Here is a 24,738-nt window from a genome sequence, read left to right on the forward strand (position 1 = left end):
TTACACCAAATTCAAACTCGATTCATTGGTGTAGCATCAATAAAGGATAATTACATATACACTACGTAGTACTAGACTTTACATTTTCCAGCGGTAATAGATTAACTGTTGTGTAATCCAACAATTTTAGTACAGGTCACACTGCAAAGAGAAGTATCTAAACTGCATACTTTTTTTTTTATCAATCATTTTTCCTTAGATCACTCAGTTGAAGATAGAAAACAATCCATTTGCAAAGGGATTCCGTGGAAGTGAGGAAGGCGATCTGCGCATATCAAGATTACAAGGGTAAGTTTTGAGAGAACTACAACCAAGTGACATGCTCAAACTTTTTTTAAAAAATTCTAACCACACCTATTTATATGGGGCTGCAATATCCCCTCTGGTTTCCTTGAAAAAGAACTGGAGTTGAAATTACAGGCATGACACCCTTTACTTTTCTTCCCTGCTACCGCAACAATACAGGAAAGACTACCCGGCAATTTCAAAGAACGTGGTCCGACAGAGGCTCATGTCCTCACACGGACACCTATCAGGCAAGCTGGGAGGAGGAGTTCTGGCGGGGCACCCTCAAGTCTTGTCTTCTTATCAGTATGAGACTGGGGTTCCTTTGTCCAACTTGGATGCTCAAGATCCCATCTCCAACCACTTCCAACAGAGCAGAGACCCCGGCCTCCTGTACCACTGCTTCAAACACCGAGGTAACGTCGCAATCAGAATTCTCTGCAAAAGCAAACAAAGAGACATGTCCAGGTTAAAAGGCACAATACGCTTTGCAGATAATACCCGACACCTGGAGCGAGGATGCAAGCGGCCGTGTCTGGAGACGTCGGCGGCCGTGTCCGAGGAGCACTACTTCCGCTCCGCTCCGCCTTACGACTCGTCCTTACTGTCTCACCCGTACTGCACCGAGGCGTTCAACTCTCGGGAAGCTTGCATGTACGGCGGCGTGGAGACGGAGTCCGGATCCAGCGGAGGGGACACGGACAATGTTAACTGCAACATGTGGGCTACCATGCAGCCCTACCCTCGGTACGCCGTGGAGGGAGTTCCATACCAGCCCTTCACGGCTCACTTCGCCAATGCCGCCACCGTTTCCCCCGTTGTGTCACATTCAGCGCCGTCCATAGCGTCGCGGCCTCAGGCTGACTTGGGGGTCTACAACTCAGCTACAGTACAGCGAGGTCTGCCAATTATTGCCCCCTCCTCGTCCTCCTCCTCCTGCTCTCCGGTGGTCCTAGGACCGAGGGATAGGTCCGAGCACCCGGCTGCATACCACAAGAAGCCAGGTTCGCCGCTCCGCTCTCAAAGAGATTTCTCCAGCTACCATTCGCAAGGCACTGTATCGCTCCGAGAGCCGTCTTTTCAGTACCAAGCGGGGCTGAGTGGCACAGGGACTCAATGGTCTGACAGCTAGTAGGGACCGGTTTTGCTACAAAATCAGTAAGAGAAGATAGCGATGGTCTGTTATTACTGTGGACTGCTGACAGTAAGCAAAGACACAACACTGCAGTCACTCAGAGTGTGGATGTCTGTAGGTCACAGTTTGACTGCTGGGGACCTACTGGGCTGTGCCGTCACTTCCCGACTTCTACGGCAGTTCGACACTTTGCACCCCGTGATTTGTATTGGAATTGTTTGAGTCCAATAAATGCACAAATTGTCCAGAATGTACTCTTCTTTGTTGCAGGAGCAAGCAAACTTCTATTTTGTTTCACCCTCTTGTTCTCTCCATGCTTTTCTTATTCATAGCAAAAAACATGTTCTTCAAATTTCAATGAAACAAAAAGAGTATTTAAATGGCTTATTATGCTATTAGCTGATGGCATAATCTTTAATGAGGCTGCATGTGCTGCATATGCATTTGTTTGTGAGAAAGACCTCAGGAAATACATCTAAATGCAAAACAAAATAGTAAATTAAAGCTGCAAGCAGCGCTCAAGGGACTGAGCCTGCTGTGGCTCACCGATCCTTGATGCCACTGCCGTCTCACAAATCCCTAAACAAAACCCCTCAATAAGCTTTCCACGGTGTGACTGTATGAGTCTGAGGCCCCAATGAGAAAAACAAGTGACTGATCTCTACATCGCTGGAAAACAGTCACATGGATCTGGGTGGCTGCTTTGGAGCCTAGTAGGTTCATTCCTCATGTTTGTGAAAAGTTTCACCAGTCTAAACCTGTGTGTCAAATTTGATGAGTCTTGAAGCAAGTTCAATGAGTGAAATATGTACTAAAAGAGGTCTCATTAATCATACGTGTAAACAAATTACGAGAATTGTGCACTTCCTCCCAGACCTATGATAATACACAATGAGACAGAGTGGTACAAGGCAAAAACTCAACATTTCCCAAAATTTGAAAATCGACATACACTTGCATATTGTTTTTTCGGAGACAAAAAACCCAACTTTAAACAGCCCGAAACTCACCAAAATGACCGTCCTATGATAATTCAGCATGAGACTGAGTGGTACAGGGAGAAATCTCAACAGCAGTGGTTAGCGCTGCTGCCTCACAGCAAGAAGGTCGTGGGTTCGATTCCAGGCCTGGGACCTTTCTGTGTGGAGTTTGCATGTTCTTCCTGTGTCTGCGTGGGTTCTCTGCGGGTTCTCCGGCTTCCTCCCACCGTAACTCAAAATAACGCAAAATCTCAACATGTCTGAAAAGTGAAAATTTTAATGACATTATGTCATTTTTGTCAGAGACAAAGAAAGTCAAATATATACTTAAAACAACCCAAAACTCACCGAAAGTAATATCATATAACACTAACGAACTACCGACCTGCACATTTGGTGTAAAAAGTGGTTGGTGTTAAAACGATTACCTGCTGCTGTTTATTTTGTACATTTTGCTTAATTTGATATATCTTTTGAATACAGTGACAAACTTTGCTGACCTGATTAATAAACGTTCCATGTTGTATTGTTTCAGTGCTTGACCCACACAACAATTGAGTTTTGGGCACAACCAAACCCACCTGGCCTGTCTGTCTTTACCACAACCATTCCATGAAGCCCACCGGTTTTGTACAAGCTGTTCATTCTGCATTTTTACATGACTTTATCTGCCCATTGGAACCACAGGATTCCCAATGCAAACATTTTATATAATTTCACCTGGAAGAGTTTCTATTATCAAAGCTTTGACAGAAACAAAAATAGGATCACAGCACACTTTACAGAAGGTAAAAGTTCAAAAGCAAAATGGGAATATAGAGTGTTTTGTTTGAAGGTCAAGTCTTCCCAAAATCATACATCCTTATTGTATGAACATCTATTTCATAAAAAAAAACAATTGGACAAAGTAGTGCGAAGGAAGTCATTAGTTTTGGCTTTTATGAACCGTACACGGGTATTTAATAATATTCCTGACCTTTACTGAGATAGATGGATACACCATATTGCACATGCACCGCAATGGAACAAATGCTACTATAACAAGATGCTTTTCAACAGCAAAATGTGGAGAGAAAAAATAATTTCAGGAAAGGTCTGGATGGTCAACAAACGGGGTTCGACGCAAATGAGGTCCGGCAAAAAGCAACGGCAAGTGGAGATTAGCGCAGGAGTATCTAGAGTGCTGCTTTCTCTCACGCGGAGCTCTCATTAGGTCGTGACTTATGCTGATGGCCAGGCCCTGGTTCATGTCAGCACCTCGTCCTCTATCTTGGTTTGAGCCGTTGGAGCAGTTCACATGAAGGGAGGCTCCTCAAAGTTGCAGAGAGCTACCACTCACGGCAACCAATGAGCAGCCGACCGTTGTGAAACGCGAGGTCATAAGTCAACTGATAGCAGTGAAACGTTTCATTCGTCACTGCTCCTTTTTATTTACATTAGAATGAAGATTCATAACGGTGGTTGTGCTAGATCAACTTCCAATCTGGAAAACTTGTGAACAAAGTATGCAAAAGTTATTAACAACACTATTACGTCTCCAGTGTATATCAATAGTAAATCTTGAACAAACAGGATCTGAATAAGTTTTAGGGGCTGTAGATCTTGAGTTTCTTCTGACATCTTCTTCTCAATTAAAAAAAGTGGTTAATAACACATTCATTTCCACATAGCACTGTAACTGGCTTATTTTTTGCGGCTGCCCAAATTGTAATGTTTTTTTTTTGGGATGACAAATGTATTTAAGCCATCACTTATTTATCTCAGAAAATATATTGAAAATTTGACATTTATCACAATGACTTTGAAGTCTACAGGGGTACTTAAAAATATATATATAAGATGGCAGATACAAGTCTTAACCTATGCCTGTATTGACAGAAACAGGCAAAAGTGAAAACACAATTGCAGAATGTTTTTAACTTAATAAAATAATATTCACAGCAAGACAGAGAAACGTTCAAAAAAAACTCTCTACCTTTAAAATGATGCTTTTTTTTTTTTTTTTTTTGCCTAGAGTGCTACCTTGGTACCATATTTGTACGGTCCCCAAAGTCACACACACACACAGCAGTCTGGGACCAGTCCGCAGAGTCCTCACTTGCAAAATGCACTGGGACAAGTGTCAGGGTGAGTGATGGCTGTGTTCAGCGAGAGGAGACTGAGGTTTGGCTCCCGGCTCCAGCGTGTGGGCAGTTCCAGCTCCTAAGAATGTTTGTCAAGGGAAGGATTGTGGTTTTGGCTAAACTCGAGAAGCACACAGTGCAGTGTACATCGCGTTTGAGCCAACTTGACGTTACAGTCACCGTAAGTGTTTGCCACTGCGCTTTAGCGGTAGCACCTGCCGGGGGTTATTTAAGCCAGAGAGTTGAGAGTCACTTGAGACAATCGTCCAAATTGTGAACTTTGCTGTTTATTCCAGAGAACGTACAGGCACACTTCCCCTTACACAAACAGGTAACGTGGCGGTTCTAACAGTGACTGTAAACTTACATTCAATTACCGCAAAGAAATCCAAATCTATAGAAAGTTACCCATCATCTCCACCTGGTCTTAAAATTCTGCCGCTTGATGTGTACGAGGGAGCAGAAGTTTACTGCTGCTGGTGCCAACAATATCTGTGAAGAGACAAGAAAAAAAAAAATAGAACGCAACTTTAAACAATGTGATAATTTCAAAGGAGAAGAAGTACTCAAAATGTGCGTAGCCAGTGACTCATTTGTTGTTCCTTTCAAGCCATTACAGTGCAATGCTCATCACAGTGCCGGCATTCTAACGTCATTTTGACTCAGGCAACAGGATCTCTGACTCCAGTTAAAAACCTCTTCTTTTTTTTTCTCGTCCCCCTGTCAAAAGCCTTTAAAGTGCATCTAAGGCCGGCGTAAGCATACTGAAATTTATGCTATCTAACTTTCCACATAAAACCCCAGTCAATCTCATTATAAAGAAGCCAACCTTAAGTCCCTCATGGAGCACCAGTCAGACCAAGCTGAATTTTCTATCTGGCCCTTGTGTTTCCATCTGGAAGTCATTGGCGGGAGACCTGCTCCCCTCTCCCCTGCGTCGCCGTGCCCTTGCCTACTGTCGTCCCGTAATCCCATCTAACGGCGGCGCTGGCTGGCTCGGCCCACTTCGACGGCGACGGGCTTAACTTTGCCGTCTTGTAAAAGAAGAACAGCTCAACATTCTCAGCAAGCCCCTCCAAAAAGACACTTTAAATATCAGAGGGGGGATTTAATATCAAGTCCATTAGTTTTCCTTCTTTGCTCGGAGCCCAGTAAATAGTCAATTAGGGGATGATTCTGATTTGACCCACATGCAGAAAGATAAGCCAGGGAAAGGTGAAGGAAGAGTCTGGGGGTTTGTTTTCTTTCTGCTTGTTGCATTGCACTCCTATTCTTTGGGACACGCAATTTTAATGTGTTTTGCAAGAAGTGAGTGTTCTTTTCTATATCTTAATTTATTGCCTTTTAATGTTACCGCTGTTGTTTTGGACCATCCTGAGCCGGTCACCATGAAATTTCGTTCTTCACGTGGACCCGTCTGGTATTTGGGTCTGAATGACAATAAAGCAATCTTGGATCTTGAATAATGTAGACTGAAGGTTATTTCATCAATAAATCCACGAGGTAACGCAGGGGGGGGAGCTCGTGCACTGGTCCATGATCCGGCCATAGGGGCACGTTGTGGTGTTCAAAGCTCTGCTGGTGTCACTGGATCAAACATACAGCTGGTAGACAGCAGCACAAACCCAAAACTAAATCTGCCGTATAAAACTGGGACGCCTGCACTTGGGGAACGGCGTGGGAAAAAAGCTTTGTAATAAGAGAAAGAAGAGGGGAAGGATGACGTTAACGTCACATCTCTATCTGTCTGTTCATGAATACAATACATACTGTATATCCATGTAAGCAGATGAAAGACGACCTATTGCCTAGCAGCAGTTGCTGTAAATCACTTTGCAAGATCTTTTCCCCAGAGACAGTGTCCGTGCTGTAAACAGTGTGCGAACACGGTCTACTAACACAGAGACAGGGAGCTCCTGCACCTGCAGGCTTATCAAAATGAGCCCAAATTGCTCCTTTAATGGGCATCAATGTTATCTGCCTCTGTGGAATCTGTGGAAATGTGATGTGTTCATTTCTCACTCAACGCAGATGTCACCGTCCCTGCTATCAGGAGCGCAACAGTGAGCCAGGACGCGGAAAAGAGTCGACCAATCAGAGCAGACATGGGAATTTGGACGGTGGAGGTTAAAGAGCTGACAACAGCAATGGGGCACTGCTGTCACAGACAATATTGGTAAGACAATTTGTTGCTCTATACGCAAATTAAAGCGTGTGAAAGACGTTAAGGTAAAAACATGATTAGCATAAAAGCAGTAAAAAAGTAGCGTCAACCACATTGAATATAATATTAATATTTCAACTCAATAGATGAATGAACCCTGACAGTCACCATTCTAACTTCTTAACATCCTGCCTGTCAGACTGATGAGCCAGATATTGAGCCACTATGCTGATTACGTAACAAGATCAACATTGACGCTTTTGCCTGATTGCGAAGTTCATAACTCTGCGTAATGTATAAGAAGCCCTGCATCACGGCGGGCAGGAAGAAGAGCAGCACATAGAAATCTGTAATTTGTCACTTTAATTTGTCTGTTCTTGGCCAGCTAGTTGAAAGGGGAAGTGTCAGACTTCACATAGCCTAGAATCCCTTCTTTTCCTAATATATCTTTTATTCTTTCGTGAAAAGATCATCAGTTTTGCTCTTCACTGCTTGACATGTTACAAGCTAGCCACGTGCAGCTCTGACACTCGAATCACTCAAAGTGTGGACGACTTCCATAAGAATAGCATGAAACTATACACTGCAGTAACCTTGGAGGTTACGTTTCCCAAATATCTTTGTCAATGAGGTGCAAGTTGTTGCAAATAGAAGTTAAACATTCTCGTGTATGAAATGGAAAACTCGATGTCCCAGCAGATTAAAAGAGGTAAAGATTAGAGCAGGAATTATGGATTTCTGGGCTCAGGTTTGTATACAGGAGGAATGATTATAGAAAAAAAGGCAGGATGAGTGTGAGGAGGAAGCCTCTTCTCCCCCTGATCAGCTGGAGGTTTCCAGACGGCCTTACGAAAGCAAGCCACACCATCCCAGCAGAGTATGCTGTCACCATTTAGCTATTCAAGGAGGAGTTCAGGAGTTTCACATTACTGCAAAAGGATCCTGCTATAACTTGATAACTGTTAAAAAAAAATATTACTTTTATTGCTATAATAAATTATGTTATAACATGACAAGTTATTTTTTTCTTAACCGTGATAGATGGTGTATATTGTTGTGTATGTCTATATTTTTCTATGACATGGTAGAGATACACTTTTATAGCAGTTATAAATTCCTTATAGCATAAGGAATTTAAGAAAAAAATAACAGGTAACTGCAAACTGGGGGACTGAGCTATAGTGAAATGGCTAACTAGCTAATATCACTAAATAAGCGCTCATTACGATTAGTGTGACAATAAGGATGGATTGACCTACACCAACGGTAGGGAAACGTGATATGTTATCTCCTGGTCAAACGAGTTGATTAGTTTTCGTTTTATGTTGTTTTGTTTTGAGCAAAATAAAAGCCTCTAAATAAAGACATTTTCCCCATGTTTTGAAAATCATTAAATCCCAAAAATAAAATTACTTACTTTCTGAATAGCCAGATAACAAAGTTTGTTTTTCTTTCTTTTTTTAATCTGCGCCATGTTGTAATAGGAAACACAAGGAAGCTTGTTAATGGTATATGTATATATGTGTAAATATTTACATATATATGTATATATATATATGAACGTATACATACATACATACATATATACACATATACATACAGTATACATATGTATGTGTAAATATATATATATATATATATATATATATATATATATATATATATATATATATATATGAACGTATACATACATACATATATACACATATACATACAGTATATGTATATACATATATATATGTATATATATGAACGTATACATACATACATATATATACATATACATACAGTATATGTATATACATAAATATATGTGTATATATATATATATATATATATATATATATATATATATATGAACGTATACATACATACATATATACACATATACATACAGTATGTGTATATATATACATACATATATATTCATACATATATATATGTATACATATATGTGTTTTATATATATGTAATATATGTATATATTAAGTATAATTACATATATATATATATATAATCCTTGTATCCTTATCCTCTTTTTTTTGCAGGTCCAGTCATTTTTATTCACAAAGAAAGAAGAGAACCGTCATTCAAATGTTCTCACTACCCCCGCACGTCTCCGCCGTCAACCAATTGACCTCACCTCTTTGTAACCCCTAATTATTTCCTTCAACTCGCTAAACCTTCTTTCCCCTCTGGCTGGAGCCTATTTGATGTCTGGCTCTGTGGGCAAGCACCTCGACACAAAGACCAAGACCTCTTCATCCAGCTCACACCGACCAGATCCATCATGGTTTAGTGAGCCCTTTCAAAGCGCACGCTCTTATTCAGCGCCGGGGATTGGAAACTTCCTCAAAACAATGGCCGCAATAAGGGTTTCGCTGCATCCACCAAAGCATTTTTATCGTCACACAATGGAACGACATAGCCAACTACTTCGTCACAGTTACGGAAAACATCCTTTCAGTGGTTTCGGGGAGGGGGGGGGGGGGGGGGACTATTAGTGTCAGTCTTCTCAGTTGTTGAGGAGGTGACGACATGCTGGGTGATGGTGCTCAATGAGACAATAAGACTGCCCCCTCTACTGGCTGAAATCTGCCATGTCCCACAGGGAAGAGATTTAAACTCAGATGAATCTCTCCCGTTTGCCTTCACGATGACAAAATACTGAGTGGCAGCATCTGTGCCGACATGTTTGCAGGAGCTTGGTATCAAACTAGGAAATTGAAAAATGTGATGTTTTTTTTTCGAGTGAACGTATGAACGGCAACACATTCTGTGAAATGAAAAGTTACTGAGGATACTGTTAGGTTCAAGGCTGTAGGTCATGTCTAATGGATGTTCAGGAGTTAGTTTACTACTTGTGATTGGAAATGACATAGGGGGTTATAGCTGCTAATACTCATTTAATATTTAAATAATGTGTTTTTTGTGATTTTGTTAGTCTCTTTACAACATCTAGAGGGAAATATGTAGGTTTCTCTTCTTGTCATGTCTTTTTTTTTTTTTTTTTTTTTTTTTTTTTTACCAAGTTCAAGCTTTCTTAGTTGTACTTAAATTAAAAAAAATAATAATGCTGTAGTCCAGTCTGCTTGAATAAAGGTGGTATTTGAGACAGAGGAGTCACTAAGATGCTTGCCCTCCATTAAGTCTGTAATCACAACGTTCTGAGCCATCCCCTTAGACCTTTATCTTTAGCCGCTGGCCTGGTCCGGATCAAGTATTTAGTTTGATAAGTACGGTTTACCGGGGATAACACGCTGCAGACGGCCAGGTTAGCCAAATTAGCGACGATCCCCCTGAAGGTGATTAAGTACCTAAAGAAAGGTTGGGTGAGAGGCATTTGACAGCTAAGTTTGTTATTTTGCACGCTCTATGGGGGCAGAGCTCCTGATGGGATCAAGCAAAACAAGATCAACAACTGACCAGCCTGTTTCCCCCTGCTCTTGCAGTGTTGGCGTCGTGACCTTAAATGTTAAATACTGTCGCCCGCGCAAAACATTACAATATTTCAAGTCGGCGTACTTCTCCAACAGAGGATTCTGACACAACAGAAGCAGCTGCTGTGATCATGAGCTGACAGGCCAATCAAATGGTCAGACACTCCACAAAACCATCACTATTTTTTTTTTAATCATCGATAATAATTGATAATTACCGGTATTCCATAAGTGAATTACACGAATGTATTGATAATATATTAAAATGTAATAATATATTTTACATTTTTTAACATATCGACAAAATGCATCTATTTAGTTTATGTGCATTAACTGTACTTAGACTTAGACTTTCTTTATTGTCATCGGGAAAAGACAGCAACAAACTTAAATCTATATACAAGCTGAGATAAATACAAGATATAAAAATATGGGATATCTGCAGGTAGAATGTTGGTGTAGCATAAATAAATAGAGCAAATATATACGTTCACTGTATCTTTTTTTTCTTTAGCTTTGGTCTATATTATTTCTGCTGACCCTGTACCCCAAATACATTACAGAAGCCTACACATGTTAGACAATCTTTGTCTTATGGTAAGGCTTGATGCCACATACCATACCGTATACATGGTATGGTATACCAAATCAAATCAAATCAAATCAAAAGCCTTTATTGTCATTATATGACGGTGCATACAACAAACTTAGGAGCGCTGCTCCACTTGGTGCCTGATAATATTAAATAACGAGCACCAAACTGGAGAGCTGAGAGCCGCTGCACCCATGCGCGCCACCATCTGGCCATGTGTGTCATAATCATAATCAGAACCGTACCAGACCAATGTTGTGCTAATCCTGGAGTACTAATGGTGCTCCAGCTTTTCATTGATTTGCCAAGGCCAAACATAATTACATTAACTGCAACTTATTGTTTTGCTCCTTGGGTTTGTGTAAGATTTTTTTTGATACACATCTCATAACATGATAAAATTCATCTTCTATTACAACTCTACTTAAAGAACAATCCATCCAATTCTTCATTCACTCATCTTTTTTTTAGAGAGCAACTGCAGTAAAATATTTCCATGGAATCTCACACAGCACATCATCATTCCCAAAAGCAGCACTCGGTGTCAATTTAGATCCAAGATCTAATGGTAAGGCACATGTTTATTGAGAACTACGGTCACTATGGTGTGATATAATCATTTGTATTTAACTGTAAATGATTATGACTAAACTTTCCATCTGACACTCGGTGTGGTGTTAAGAAAAAAAAAAAAAAAAAAAAAAAGCCAATGCACTGCAATGCAATTTTAGCAAATCTGGATAGCAGGTGTCCCTACAGCAGGTGTTGGATTACCAGGTTGGCCATTCCAGGACACAACCCTCCTTCCTGCAAAGTGAGCGGACGGTAAGAGGACTAAGGACAGGTAAGAAAGGTAAACTTGGAGATTTAGGCCCTCAGCTCCGACTCCAAAGAGTCTTAGCAGGTGATTTGTGGCTCATCCCGTCGAGGATTTGGTCGTGACGATCTGACAAAGCTCGACCATCAAATCAGGTGTCCGCTTAACGCAGTGCGGCCAGGTTGCTCGAGAGGGATGGCCGAGGAGCGGGTCGAACATCCTGTTAGCGTCGCAGTTTGAAAGGGTATTTAAAGGGTGATCCCATTACGTTGGATTGAAAACTCCAGGAAGGATTCCGACAGCAGGTATTGTCAGGCAATATTTACAGAACATATGCTTATGTCGGGGTCACGTAGGGGGATGCGACCTGCACGCCCGTGTCGGTCTGAAGGGATGATTAACACATGTCACGGAAGGCGGCAATGCCATTTTGATGCACCTCGAAATCCCATGGGATCACAGGTGAGGAGCATTAGAAGGACGACAGTTGGCTGAGATTGACTTTAAAGTGACCCCTCACCTGGAGGCCTCGAAATCTGCCCGGCTACGACAATTATTATCATCATTTTATTTTTTTTTGTTTTGCATCCGTTCGGCTCATTACCGTCTCGTCACCAGCCACAGTCGCCGGGTTTTCAAGCACAAGCCCCACAGAGCAAAATGAGAAGGACGATCGGGGACTGTTTTCAGAGGTCGGGGGTTGCCAGAAACAGAATGAAGGAAGAACGCAGAGACACAGGAAAACGTCTGTGTCTCTTATTGGAGCGTGACAAGTCCCACTCATCTCAAAGTGTTTGTTTAGACTCTGGCCGTGTGGCCCTCAGCTTCTATCACGGAAGAAGAAAAAAAAAAAAAAGAAACGGCGGAGGCAAAACAAGCTCAGTGATTTCCATCGGCAGCACCAGGAAGGGCGGGCGGCAGCGGCAGCGGCGGCACGAACTTATCACACCCATCTCGCCGTCGCTGTGACCTTAAAACTCATTTGCACCTCCTCCTCTCCTCCTCCTCCTCCTCCTCTTCCTCCAGAGCCTCATGTCTGAAGTGCGAGGATGACACTCCCACCATTCAAGTCCCTCTGCAATTACGGTGAATGGGGCTGGATTGGATCTGTGTCTACAGATCAACAAAAAAAAACAACAACAACAACAACAACAAAAAAACATCACACTACTCAGAGGTGTCTGCTCAGCTCAGGACAAGACGTGAAGGTCCAATTTTGACGTGCGTCCGTCCAAGCACAAAGTGGGACGAGTGTGTTGTGTCAAGAGGCTGTAAGCGAATGAGCCACTGTCTCCGATTGGCCCAGATAGCCGCGAGCGTGGAGCCAAGAGCTCGCTATCACTGACACCCATCTCAAACAAACACATAGAGCCCAAACAAAGACGAGCAACGTTTCTGATAGCGCAAACAACATCCTGATGTAATTAGAGGCAGGAAATTAACAAGACAGCGTGTCTGTTGCCGCTTGCCGATCCGACTTTGTATGCGTGAGAGAGAGAGAGAGAGAGGAAAACACAGAGGATGGGAGGGGGAAAAACAAGGGATTAAACACCATTTAGTTCTGCATGGTTAAAATGGCCAATCCGAGATAACCACGGGGCATGAATGGATCATCACTACTGGAACAGACGTAGTCAAAATTAGAAGGAAGTGGAAAATAATGCACGTCAAAAGTGTCCGCTGTTCATTTTACCGTTCATCAAAGTTATTGGCATTATCTTTTGGGACAACAATGCAGTTCTTGTGATTTACTCCTAATGTTAAAAATTGATTTTTGTACACTATCACATTACCACGATTAAAAAAAATAACCTTTCTCAGTCTTTCCAGCAGCAACAGCAAAAAATGAAAAATTAAAGAACTCCCGCAGGTAGATTTACATTACAATTTATGTTGTTTCAGGGTGGCTTGTATACCATAAAAAGAAAAAAAATAGATTTTTGCAAATGTTTAAAAAAAAAAGTAAATAAAAAATTCCCACCAATATTTAGGATAAACGTCGGCTTGATTTGTGCTCTAACATACTGTCAACTGGGACCAGGTGTGTTGCCTTTCCAAATCATGTCCAATCAACTGAACTGACCACATGTGGACATCATGTCTATGCAATTTCTGTACTTTATTTTTAATAGATTTTTTTTACATTGTCATTTTGGGTGTTACATTTTGAGGAGAAAATAGATAAATCTATTTTGGAATAAGGCTCTAAAGTAACAAAAATGTGGAAAAAGTGCAGCACAGTGAATACTTTACGGATGCACTGTGTGTCAATAAAAGATGTCGGAGAAATTATCTTGAGAGAAAGAAACGCCACTGCAAGACCAAATATTTCATCTGCTGTGTGCTCAAGATTAATGGCGAGCGAACGCTGGCAGGATGCACTGTGATCAGCCTGTTGAATTAGTGTCTCCTTTAAGTACTCAAACACCCAATGTTACATTTGAGGTTGGTATTGACTGGGCGGAGGATGAACGCATAGAATAGTGATCCATGACAGTCAATTTGTCAAAGTCAGCGAGGACAAAGACTTCCGTGCAAATTAATGAGCTCCCTCAGATTGCCTCTCCTCTCGGAGCTTATTTTTCCATTAGCGCTGCGTGCAGCTGAAAAGCCCGCACTGGGCTTTAGCTGAGAGACAGCTGTCAAGCGGGCTAAGCGAGCAAACATTTCACTTTTTATTCATACCTGCGAGCAAACACGCAGACAGACAGGCAAGCAAACACATGTGCGCTCAAACACAATGGGAAAGGTGAGAGGCTCGGCTCTGCCCGACACCCACGGGGCGTCTCTGCCTGAGAATCCTTTTTTTATTATTATTATCATTAAGGTTAGTTTCCACTCCCTCCTTTGCTCAGCAGCTTATTCGTGTCACCCGTGCGTGCGTTGGCCTCGCCGATGTTTGTGTCACCGTCTGTGCTTACCAGGTGAGAGTGTGGGTGGGTGTTTTTTTTTTCGAATGTTGATTTTTAAGGAATCCCCGTGTTTGGCTTGCACACTTCGGGAGCGGACGCCCTTGGCGACGTTACAAAATACGTTTTTCAAATCGGACAGGGATGAGTACGTTTGTCAGTTGAAAAGAAACTCGAATGAAGAACAGACGGACACAACTTTGGTTGTGTTGAACGCAAAGATAATGTCGGATTCAATGGAGCCTTTGAGTGGTAGAAGTATAAAACTGCACATTTTTCTTTGCACTGGACTCTCCAGAGGGCCGAATTGCCCTGAAATTGTTGAATTGGTCATAGGCAGATGACGGCCCTCTGGAGTCTGGATCTGCTCTGGGTTTCTTCCCACAGGGGAGTTTTTTTTTTTTTCCTGGCCACTGTCGCACTTTGCTTGCTCTGGGGGCCCAGTTGGTTGCCCTTTCTCTGATTGTACAAAGCGCTTTGAGATGTTTTTGGATGTGATTTAGCACTGTACAACAAAAAGTTGATTGATTGATTGATTGGTTGATTGGTTGATTGATTGGTTGATTGATTGGTTGATTGATTGATTGAACAGTGTGCCAAGCCCCAGCCGGAGACTAAAACATTTATTCTTCTCTTTAGTGGCTCGGTTGAAAATACTAGTGCACTACAAGCGAGACTCCTTAATGAAATTCTGCTGTTTCTGTCGACTTGAAGTTGCTTTTTTCCCCAACACTTCGTTACATCTTGGTAATGGTAACATAACACTGAATTATGTGTAATTATAACATTTTCTCATTTAGACCCATACACCCATTGCATTCACATTTACAGCCGAGTATTAAATAAAAAAAAAAAATCAATACTGACACCATATATACTAGATATATATACTCACTAGACTGCTGAGTACGTTATTTGTTGTCAACAAAAATACATGTTCCTTTGTGTTATCTTCTCTCTCAGTCTCAGTCTCTCTTAGTGCATGTCGTCGTAGCCGTTGCACTGCTCCGGTGCTGAGGGAAGTCAGTGTAGCGCTCTGACAAGCTGATGTGCCTGAACCTGCAATAAACATCTTAGCAGAAGGGCTTGGGCGCAGTTGTTTTGACAGTCATTGTGGGGCTTTGTTTTCCCATAAACACCAAAGGCAAAAGAGACGGAAATGAAAGATTTTTATGCACTTACTAAGTAGGTCAACGCACGACGCTGCACAGAATAGATAAAGGCAGGAGGATAAGGACGACACAAAAGGAGAATACAGTGATAAAACACAACATTCTAGCAAGGTTTTTGGTTTTGACAGCGCATGATTAGACAGGGATGGTTTCTTCACATTGAGGCCGCACGCAAACAATGATTTGTCTTTGGAGTTAGAAGCGAGTTTCAAGTCCTTTGAAATTGATAGGATGTACCACTGTGGAGTCTCGAGCCAAATCCACTCTGGTTGCTTGTGCTTTACCTTCCATCTTATTGTTAAACTAAAAGACCTTACTTTGAGTTTTCAGAATACTTTGGTGTTGTGTTACATATCAGGATTGTCTTGAATGGGAAGGCTAAAGTGGAAGATGATTAGACATCGACATCGCAACAGTTTAAAATGTTAAAGAGCTACTGACTGTCACCTGCAGCACATAAGCATGCAAAAGCTGCTCACAGGAATCATTTTGGTGATGCTTGGCAATCACTGGGCGACTCCTCAAAGTCCAACCCTTGATGCTCAGAGCCAAGCAGGAAGGCAGTGGGTACCGTTTTATATTCTTTGGATCGACCTGGCCATGATATCATGAAGCCTACAATGGGACGCAATAACTCTGCCTTGTCACTTTCTGACCTCTGATTGACTGTCTTAGCTCTAACTTTAACCGTATGTAACCGTAACCCTAACACTTCCCAAATCTGACCAATCGGGGACTGAGGGAGGCAGGTCCGAAAGCAAGGAGGCGGAGTTCTGTCGTCATCGTAGTCATATTCGTAATTTTGCGATCCGGTTGAGGACAAACTCACAACCTCCCAGTCTCAGGGTGAACGCTCCACTACAACCACTCCCACTGGTTGAATCTGTCATATAAGGACCGAATAAGAATGTTGTCGACTCGAGGCCAAATGGACGAGCAGCATTCCAGATGTCACATTTTAGCCATCCAAATGCAAATCGCCTTATTGTCCAGGTATTATCACGTTAAGTCATGAATCATGATGGCAAAAGTCCAAGACAAGATTTCACTGGTGTCGTCCACAAACCAATAACTCTACGACTGCGCAGTCTCTGACATAATCATCGACTCCCTGAGGGCAGAATACCGTTGTATATGAGATCAGTGCGAAACCGCTCGTGGCCGTAAATCATCAGTGATCCCTTAAGATCAACTAAGACGAGGGGAATGAGGCCCAGGTAATGAAAATCAAAGTTGGGGGAATGACGGCTCCTGTGTGTTTGCGAGCTCTGATGTCATCTCTGCGAGCGGGTTTTAAAATAAACTGCTCCTAACTTTCCCACACATGCTGGCACTGCGAGCAAAACACAGCAGTCTGGCTACAATCCGTCTCGGCGTGTTTGAGCTAAAGTGCGGCGGTGACACAGTAAATGGCTTCAGGACAACGCTGTGTTCCACCGGGGTTGTGGAGGAGCACCTGACACTACACTGACCTCTCCCGCTAACTGCTCCTCCTAATGGTTTATCCCCGGGAGAATGTTGGTTTTACACTGCAGAAGTGGTCCCCCTTTGTGTCATTTATTAACGGTGACCCCATCCCAGAACCCCCTCATCACCTCATGAACTTATTGTAACATTCTTTTGTTGACCACGCACTCCTGCATTCTGTAAATCTGTTGAGTCAGATTAACTGAACAAAAGGGGCCTGATGGGAACGGTGCCTCGCTGTCTCCGAGGAAAGCAACTCTGGTCTGAAGAGCGATGGCAAACGAGCGCAATTAGCTTGAGACGCAGACGTCTCTTGACTGACGCCAACAAGAAAGACTTCCCATTAACACCTGGCAGCAAAAGCTTGGGCACGCAAGCCAGCTTAGGTTAAGTAGTGAAACAGTGCCCCACACTGTCCAAACTGTAGAAACACAAACGCTGCCATTTCATTATTTTCCATCAGCATTATGTAGATAACTGTAAATAATCCAACTGTTCATGACATGTAAATATCTTGTAAATATTTCATTTTATTTTTATTTATTTCTAATTATTAGCATTTTCCTTCTCTGTTGCACTACATTTTGTTGCAGTAATTATGCAAATTTCCCCCCAATATGGGATAAATAAAGGCTTACTATTCTATTCTATTGTATTCTATTTTGCTAGGTGGTGCAGCAGGGCTAATGAGAAACAAAACAAATCAATGTGGGTAAGGGTACATCCAAGAGCTGTCCAATTAATTGAACGGACGCTTATTATTGGCACAGCAGGCGTGTGAGGTATAGTCACAACAAAAACTTGGGGGCGGGGGGGCGCGGGGGGGGAGCGTTTATTTTTTTCCCCGCTTTTCCGACTCCGAAACCGGCACCACCCACCGCCCCCAATTTCCCTCCCACTCTTTGCACATGGCAGTGTTTGGTCGAAATTTCACACAGCTGGGATGAGACGAGCCTAAACCTCCCTTTGTGTTTCTGTCAATATCTGTGTTTGCAGTCTCATGATCCCACGGCTTAAGCGCTGGTAAGTTATTTGCTGCTGCACCTCTGCCACCTACATGACTGACTGATATATGGCTTTCCTGGTACACAGGGATCAACCAAAGCAGTTACCAACATGTTGTCTTTTCTTTGCGGCCTTTCATCTCCTCATTCTGCCTCCCAGTTTTACAGCCTTTGAGCAAACAGTCGTAGAAGGCACAAAAAAAAAAAAAAAAAAAAACGTGACATGAAAACAACGAGAAAAAACAGTGAGAAAAAAAAAAAGAAATGCTCGGAGGTTCAAGTTGGGATACATGTTGATGATATTTGGTTTATTTGAGCCGGCAAAGAATTAGAAGATTGACTCTTTGACTTCAGGACGCTCTACTCTACAACCGGTGGTTCAGAACCCAAAAAGTGGGTTGCGGAGCCGTTTTGATTGTCTTGCGGCTTTGTGGGCGGTCCCCCTGCGTTTATGTTTTTTTAAAAGGGATTTTAAAATTCATCGAAAAAAAACGATGGGCATTTATTTTACAGGACATACAATCCAATTCAACAAGTTCAATCATTTATTTACTAAGCATGATATAAAGTGGGCTAGCATTTTTATCTTTGTGCAATAAATGTGGGAGGCAACTTCAAGATAAGGAAAAAAAAAAATGTGGGTCCTGAGAGTCATCAGTTGACAACCAAATGCTCTACTCTACCTTTCTATGATTTCTTACATCTGAAGAATTTTTGAAAACAATTGGATGCCTCATCTTCTATCTTACATTTCATTAAAAAAAGACACACAATTTCTTGCTGCATTGGAAAACGGAAAGTCTTTTATTCACTATGTTAAATGAAATAAACCCTTTCTCATCAGTTTGTCTTTCTGTTTTTACTGAAAACTCCAACACACCCAATGTTGCTTGGATTGCATCAGATTAAATGAGGTCTTACCCACGTCGTACTAAGGTAAAACCAGACACACACAGATTGAGCAGCGTCATCTTTCACAGGAAGAGCTTGTGTCCTCGCTGCACAAAAAACAAGTGGCCACACAAATGTGTGCTTGCTAAACCACACTTTCCCTGCACCGCATTGACATAAAAAGGCTGATGGCTTGCTGAGAAAATATTATAAAAACACACACGCACACACACACACATGCACACACACAAAGTCAGCTTAAAGGGCAAATATGAAAAGGAGAAGGGCTTTTGGAATTGGAGAGACAATAAACGAGAAAGGCGACTTGAAGTGGCACCTGTTGTGGGGCAGGGTGGAGGACTGGGGAGGACAAAGCCTGGGCATTATGCTGCAGCTACAAAGCCTGTTTGCCTTAGAGGTGTTGTCGGGTTGCCCCAGCGGCTGCGTATAGTGGAGACATCGCAAGCCTTTGTTTTCTGACACGAACAGGGGTGTTGAGAGGGACCTGTGGACTGGATTTAGAGCTGGCTAGCAGTGCCAGGAGAAGCTCCAGAAGATGAGGACGCGTCATTAGATGTGCGTGTGGGTGTGTGTGTGTGTGTGTGTGTGTGTGTGTGTGTGTGTATACAAATATATATATATATATATATATATGCGTGGATATATACATATATAAAGGTATATGTATATATGTACGGCTAACTAAATGTATAAAATGCTAAATCATATCATCAATCTCACACACATATATACATATATATATATATGTGTATATACATGCACATATATAATATACATATATATATGGACATATATAATGTATCCATATATATTTATGTGCGTCTTTGTGTATGTGATTAAGCGTTTTCTGCAGAATATTTAGTTTGTAGTTGGATAATATTGTTCAGTTTTTGATCACCGCTGAGAATTAATAAATAAGGAGGATCATTTGTGTCATAGTGTGGCTGTAATTTGTAACATCCAAATCCTTCTCTTACCATATTTATGTTGACATTAAATGAAGACATAATCAATATCTTCAATACTACCCTCAGTTAAACCTGGTATAGAATCGGAATTGAACTCAGTGGCATCGGACACCACTACTGTCTATTTAACTCGGAGGTCATAAGGATACATCAGTCTTTAGTTTAGGCGTCATAATTGTGCTGCCATGAAATATAAAGTGTTATATAATTACTATTTTGTTGCATATTTGGTGCCCATCACTCATTTTACATTGTATAGTAATTAATACATTTAAGTTGAATAAATCATTATACCAGCAATACTGTACGTTGTCTAAATGTTGCTTTCAGACATGGCCATCCAACTGCCGGTCAAATACAAATATACTTCCAAGTGTTAACTTAATGCGAGGCATTCTGCTGGTTATTGGTTTATACCTTGATTAAAGCAGCTGTCAGATGTGGTATCGGGCCACACACCTCATTTATTATAAGCCCTGATTTTGTCAAAACATGTGTTGACAGTATGAGCACACTCCACCCGACTATATGGCACGTACGGGTCAGAAACAGAGCTGAGCAGCCAGTTTCATTGATGCGCGCCTCTCCACACCTCTGCCAGGACACCGACAGCAAAACTGGTGGCGTGTATTCTTCAAACGGAGAGCTCGGTGCATTCGTTTGCGCACTTAAGACTTGGATTTAACACTTTGGGCCCCCTTTTGAAGCCTGAGCTGCCCTGCATTGAGCCAGAGCTCCTTTATAATTCAGAGGAGCGAGGAGAAAGTGGAATCAACCTGTTCAAACAGAGATGCGTTCAGAAGTGTCATTCCCACGGCAAGGTGTGCCAGCGAGCTTTGAAAGTGTGATGAGTCAGGGCAGGCTCCCGGGTATGTTGCCACAGAATTAAACGCCGAGTGTGTCCTGTTTGATTTCCAGAGCTCCTGTTCTTAAATGGTCTTGTCTGTCAGCACCTACAGATTCCTCTAAGAGGCCAGAACAAAGGAGCATTCCCGTCATTACTCTGTTGGGATTTTCCTCAGCGCCTTGATTGTGTGCGGTGAGAATAGGTGTGAGACAATTGAAACGGAGGGAAAAACGCGTTGTGTTGTGTTGTGCGAAATGCAACCATAAATAAGCTAAAAGCTCCGCGCTGTCTAAGATCTTTCATGCATTTTAGTGTTGCGTAAAAAAAAAAAAAAAAAAAAGCCCATAATGGATTTCTCATCATGGTTAGCAGCAGTGAGTTGTGACACCCAGTGTCTCAACACCTACAATATTTACACAGGACAGGACCACCTACAGCCTTGTGAGCTGACTCCTCCCATTTTTTTTCTCTCTTTCCAACACATCACCTTCCACTTCTGTGGGTCCCAGACTGCAGCCTTCTGTCAAGCACACATCTGACGTCTCTAATGCCTCGCCATTCACCTGCCCCGAGTGAAAGGAGAGGTGATCAATCACCCCGAGGAGAGAAAAGCGCGGCGTTTCGGGCGAGATGAGCGAGCAGCAAAATGTTTGATCTGCTTGACGTGTTTGCGGAAGCTTTCCCCAATAAGGGAGCGCTTCAGTGCATCTGAGGGCGTTTCCAAATATCTGCGAGTAACGAGGAAGGAGCGACCTCCTCCAGGGAGTTTGATGAAATGCAGCCGATTCATTTTTAAGAAATCAATTGAAGCCAATTTCGGGGGGGGAAAGACAGCGGTGGAAGATATTTGGCGGAATTGCAAAATCACCACTATTGTCTGTATTGAGTGCTCGACAGCTGAATATGTCTCAGTTTTCTTTGCGATTTTTCATCTGTGGCTTAAACAAAGGGATATAAGAAAATTATTGCAGATAATTTCTTCGGCATGTATCATATCAGGGGGAAATAACTGACTTTTATAAGAGGATAATTCAATGACTAAAAAGGATGTAGTGGGAATAAAAGACATTAGCGATACGCCGCTGCAATGCCAAAAATTCCAGTCACAGCATCTGACCTCTCTTCATTTCATTTCGTCATTTCCCAGAAAATGGAAATAATGCATTTAAAGGATGAATCTTTCATGCAGAAATAGCCACTATGCTCAAGTTTGTTCTGCATCTGCAATCTCTTTTTCTAGTGTTGCAAGGGCAGAAGTGTCAATGGAAAAAGCATTCTGGGGTGATTTTTTTTTTGTTCGAAAAAGAAACAAGTGGTTGTGTGACCCCTTATGTCCAGCGTGCAAGGAAGAGTCACACACTATGGAAATGTTATTGTTCACGTATGTTCAAGAGGTACGAGAGAGCAACGTGTGTGTCCTCAATTTAGCCGAAATAGAAATTCACCAAAGTTCTCGGTCAACATAACTTGCAGTCTAATGTAACTCTCTGATTTCTGTGAGTTACTGCAAAACAAATGTGTTTGTAGGTGGAAAATGAATAAAGCAACAGACTAACTGGACCGCTCCCCGGTTGGGGTCAAGGGCTACACCTTCAGTTGAGGGGTAATTTACCATCGAATGGCAGGTGCAAGACATCTGCTAAGTGTGTTCAGTGATCTCCACCGTTTCCATCACAGACAGACATCGGAACTCAAGGAGACTACACAGACCCTAATAATTCAGAAGGGTGGGGGGAGGGGGGGGGGGTGCAACTTTCTTTTTTTGTAGCTATACCAAGGGAGCTGATTAAACTATAGAGGTCATCTACTGAGCAGACCAAATCCTGAAAACAAAAACATCTGGCTTTGCTAAATGACATGCAAATGGTGTCTTGGACAGATTTAAGAGATGCCATCATTCAAGCCAACGCAAACTATGTCCTGCACGACATGTGGCGTCTAAAATTTGGTTGGCAGTTAAAAAAAAAAGTTTAAATGGCTTCTGATGGGGCTAATAATGAAGAGTCAGAGCCAATACAAACATTATTGTAAATACTTGAGTAAAAGACAGATTACAAAAGATTTACAAAAAAAACATGAATATACCAATGCCATTCAACCATCGATGAAGCAAAGTGGTGGAGCCAAAAATCAATAGAGGATAAAGGCCACGTACAAAGTTGTCCAAGTAAACCGTTGCTGGAGAGGTGATCAATCAAATCCAAAACTAGAGATTACTACGGTCTAAACTTTTGTGAGCAGTTTCCATTATTTTATTTTTTTTAATGATTTTAAAACATATATTTATTGAGAAAATGTTGGCCATTTCTTCAGCAGGACACACAATTCTATTAAATAATTTCAATAAGTTGTTTCCGAGACATTATAGAAAGTGGGCTGGCATTTTGGTTTTTGTGGGACGAATTTCAGTGCTGTGGAATAAATTAGGGTTGTGACTTCATGATAAGGGGAAAAAAAATGGGGGAGTCTCAGTTAAGTGTAGCCTCACTTCTGTCAACAATCAGCAGGTACAGTTCAGGATCTACTGTGTGTTTTGAACAAAGCTTTTTAAACACTACGAGGGAAAGACCACGACGTGACTCAAAATGCTTTGTCTCAACAGAAATGTAATTGCGGTCTTCCGTGCTGCTATAATAAAACATAGACAGTACAAGGCATAAATTTGGAAAAGCACTATGTGTAAAGCGGACAACAGCCGAGGACAAATTCCATGATACTGCTGAAATGAGCTAAGTAGTTTAATGGATCACCGTTTCTTATCTCTGTCAAAGCTCTCACAATAATGGGGTAATGTTGCAAAATGGCTAATTGCCAGTCTTTAATGCACTCCTGCTGAGGCCTTACTACAATAGGCAGGTCTATAAAGGCTTTCAACTGGTAAATGGTTGCCGCAATCACACTTATAGCATTAACCAGCTTACACTGTAAGCACACTAAGATGAGCCCAAACAAGGGGATGTCTATATCAAGATTAGTCAACTTATAAAACTGCATAGGCAGATTAGGTGTCTAATTCGACTGACCCTCTGAAACAAATCTGGGTTTATTATCCCAGGAGCTCCAAACCTATGACTCAAGCCAAGTTTTAACAGCTGCTCCAGGAGACAGATTGCTAAAGATCCTCCACAACCAGATGATCTGGTCAAGCAATCCTGATCAGGCTACATACGCTTAAAAGAAATCAATGTCATTAGTGATTCACCTAATACAGCAAACTGGACAAAAGAGTACAGTATGGCCATGAAAGGGGGCGGGCACACACAAGCACATGCACAACGCAAAGGTTAGGCATCAAGGCCATTCCCTCAATAAAATATCTTGTTCCGTACGATCAAGTGTTTGCGTTTTTAATACCACTGCTGAAATATGACAACCCTTTATTATTGTTGTTAATGTTACAGTATCGCCAGTGTGTAAAATCTATTAATTCTACACACCATTTTTCATGTTTGATTTAATGTTTTTTGACTCTGAGGAAGAGTTGAAATGTTCTTAATTTGTATTTTACAACAAAAGAGAATTTGGCCTACAAGTGGAAAAAAATGATGTAATGTAATTATGTTTTATTAAAGTGCCCAATATTTGAAGTGTCTCTGACCTTACTTAGATCTTATGAAATACTTAGAAATATACAAATTCAGCTTTTGGAACTTTTAAAATCTTTGATAAAACAATCAGGACTTCATCATTTTCCCACCAGCAGAGTTTTGGATATTTAAACTGGCTGTGGTTTTCCAGTTACTGTTGTTACATTGCAGCATTGTGTATAAATTGTTTGTAATTGTGTAAAATGTTTTTTGTTTACAAATTTGTGCACTTAGGAAATACACTTGGAACTGAAAAAAACTACAAGTCTAAAATGCAATAATGTAAAATAGTGTGGAATATATGTTATAAATACATTATTGTTGCAAACAAATAAA

General features: G+C 41.6%; 2 protein-coding genes across 6 annotated transcripts in view; one reads left to right on the plus strand and one right to left on the minus strand.

The window, feature by feature from the left end:
• The window catches only part of tbx4 (T-box transcription factor 4), a 34,839-nt gene extending 33,406 nt beyond the window's left edge, over positions 1–1,433 (plus strand). For 4 of the 5 annotated variants that reach the window (XM_076035867.1, XM_076035866.1, XM_076035865.1 and 1 more), the window contains 2 exons: positions 200–288; positions 466–1,433. In XM_076035867.1, coding sequence (XP_075891982.1) covers positions 200–288; positions 466–1,417 — 1,041 coding nt within the window. In that variant the 3' untranslated portion in view covers positions 1,418–1,433. The remainder of the gene's footprint in view (positions 1–199; positions 289–465) is intronic. The other variant, XM_076035870.1, reaches the window with a different exon arrangement.
• brip1 (BRCA1 interacting helicase 1) overlaps positions 341–24,738 on the minus strand; it is a 65,576-nt gene continuing 41,178 nt past the window's right edge. The window contains exons 25-26 of the mRNA XM_076035864.1: positions 4,932–5,015; positions 341–723 (exon numbers count right to left, since the gene is read on the minus strand). Of these exons, the coding sequence (XP_075891979.1) occupies positions 4,935–5,015 (81 nt within the window). The 3' untranslated portion in view covers positions 341–723; positions 4,932–4,934. The remainder of the gene's footprint in view (positions 724–4,931; positions 5,016–24,738) is intronic.

This window comes from Nelusetta ayraudi, unplaced genomic scaffold, assembly GCF_046127955.1.
Source record: "Nelusetta ayraudi isolate G7.1 ecotype Tasmania unplaced genomic scaffold, CSIRO-AGI_Nayr_v1 ptg000048l, whole genome shotgun sequence".
Taxonomy (NCBI): domain Eukaryota; kingdom Metazoa; phylum Chordata; class Actinopteri; order Tetraodontiformes; family Monacanthidae; genus Nelusetta; species Nelusetta ayraudi.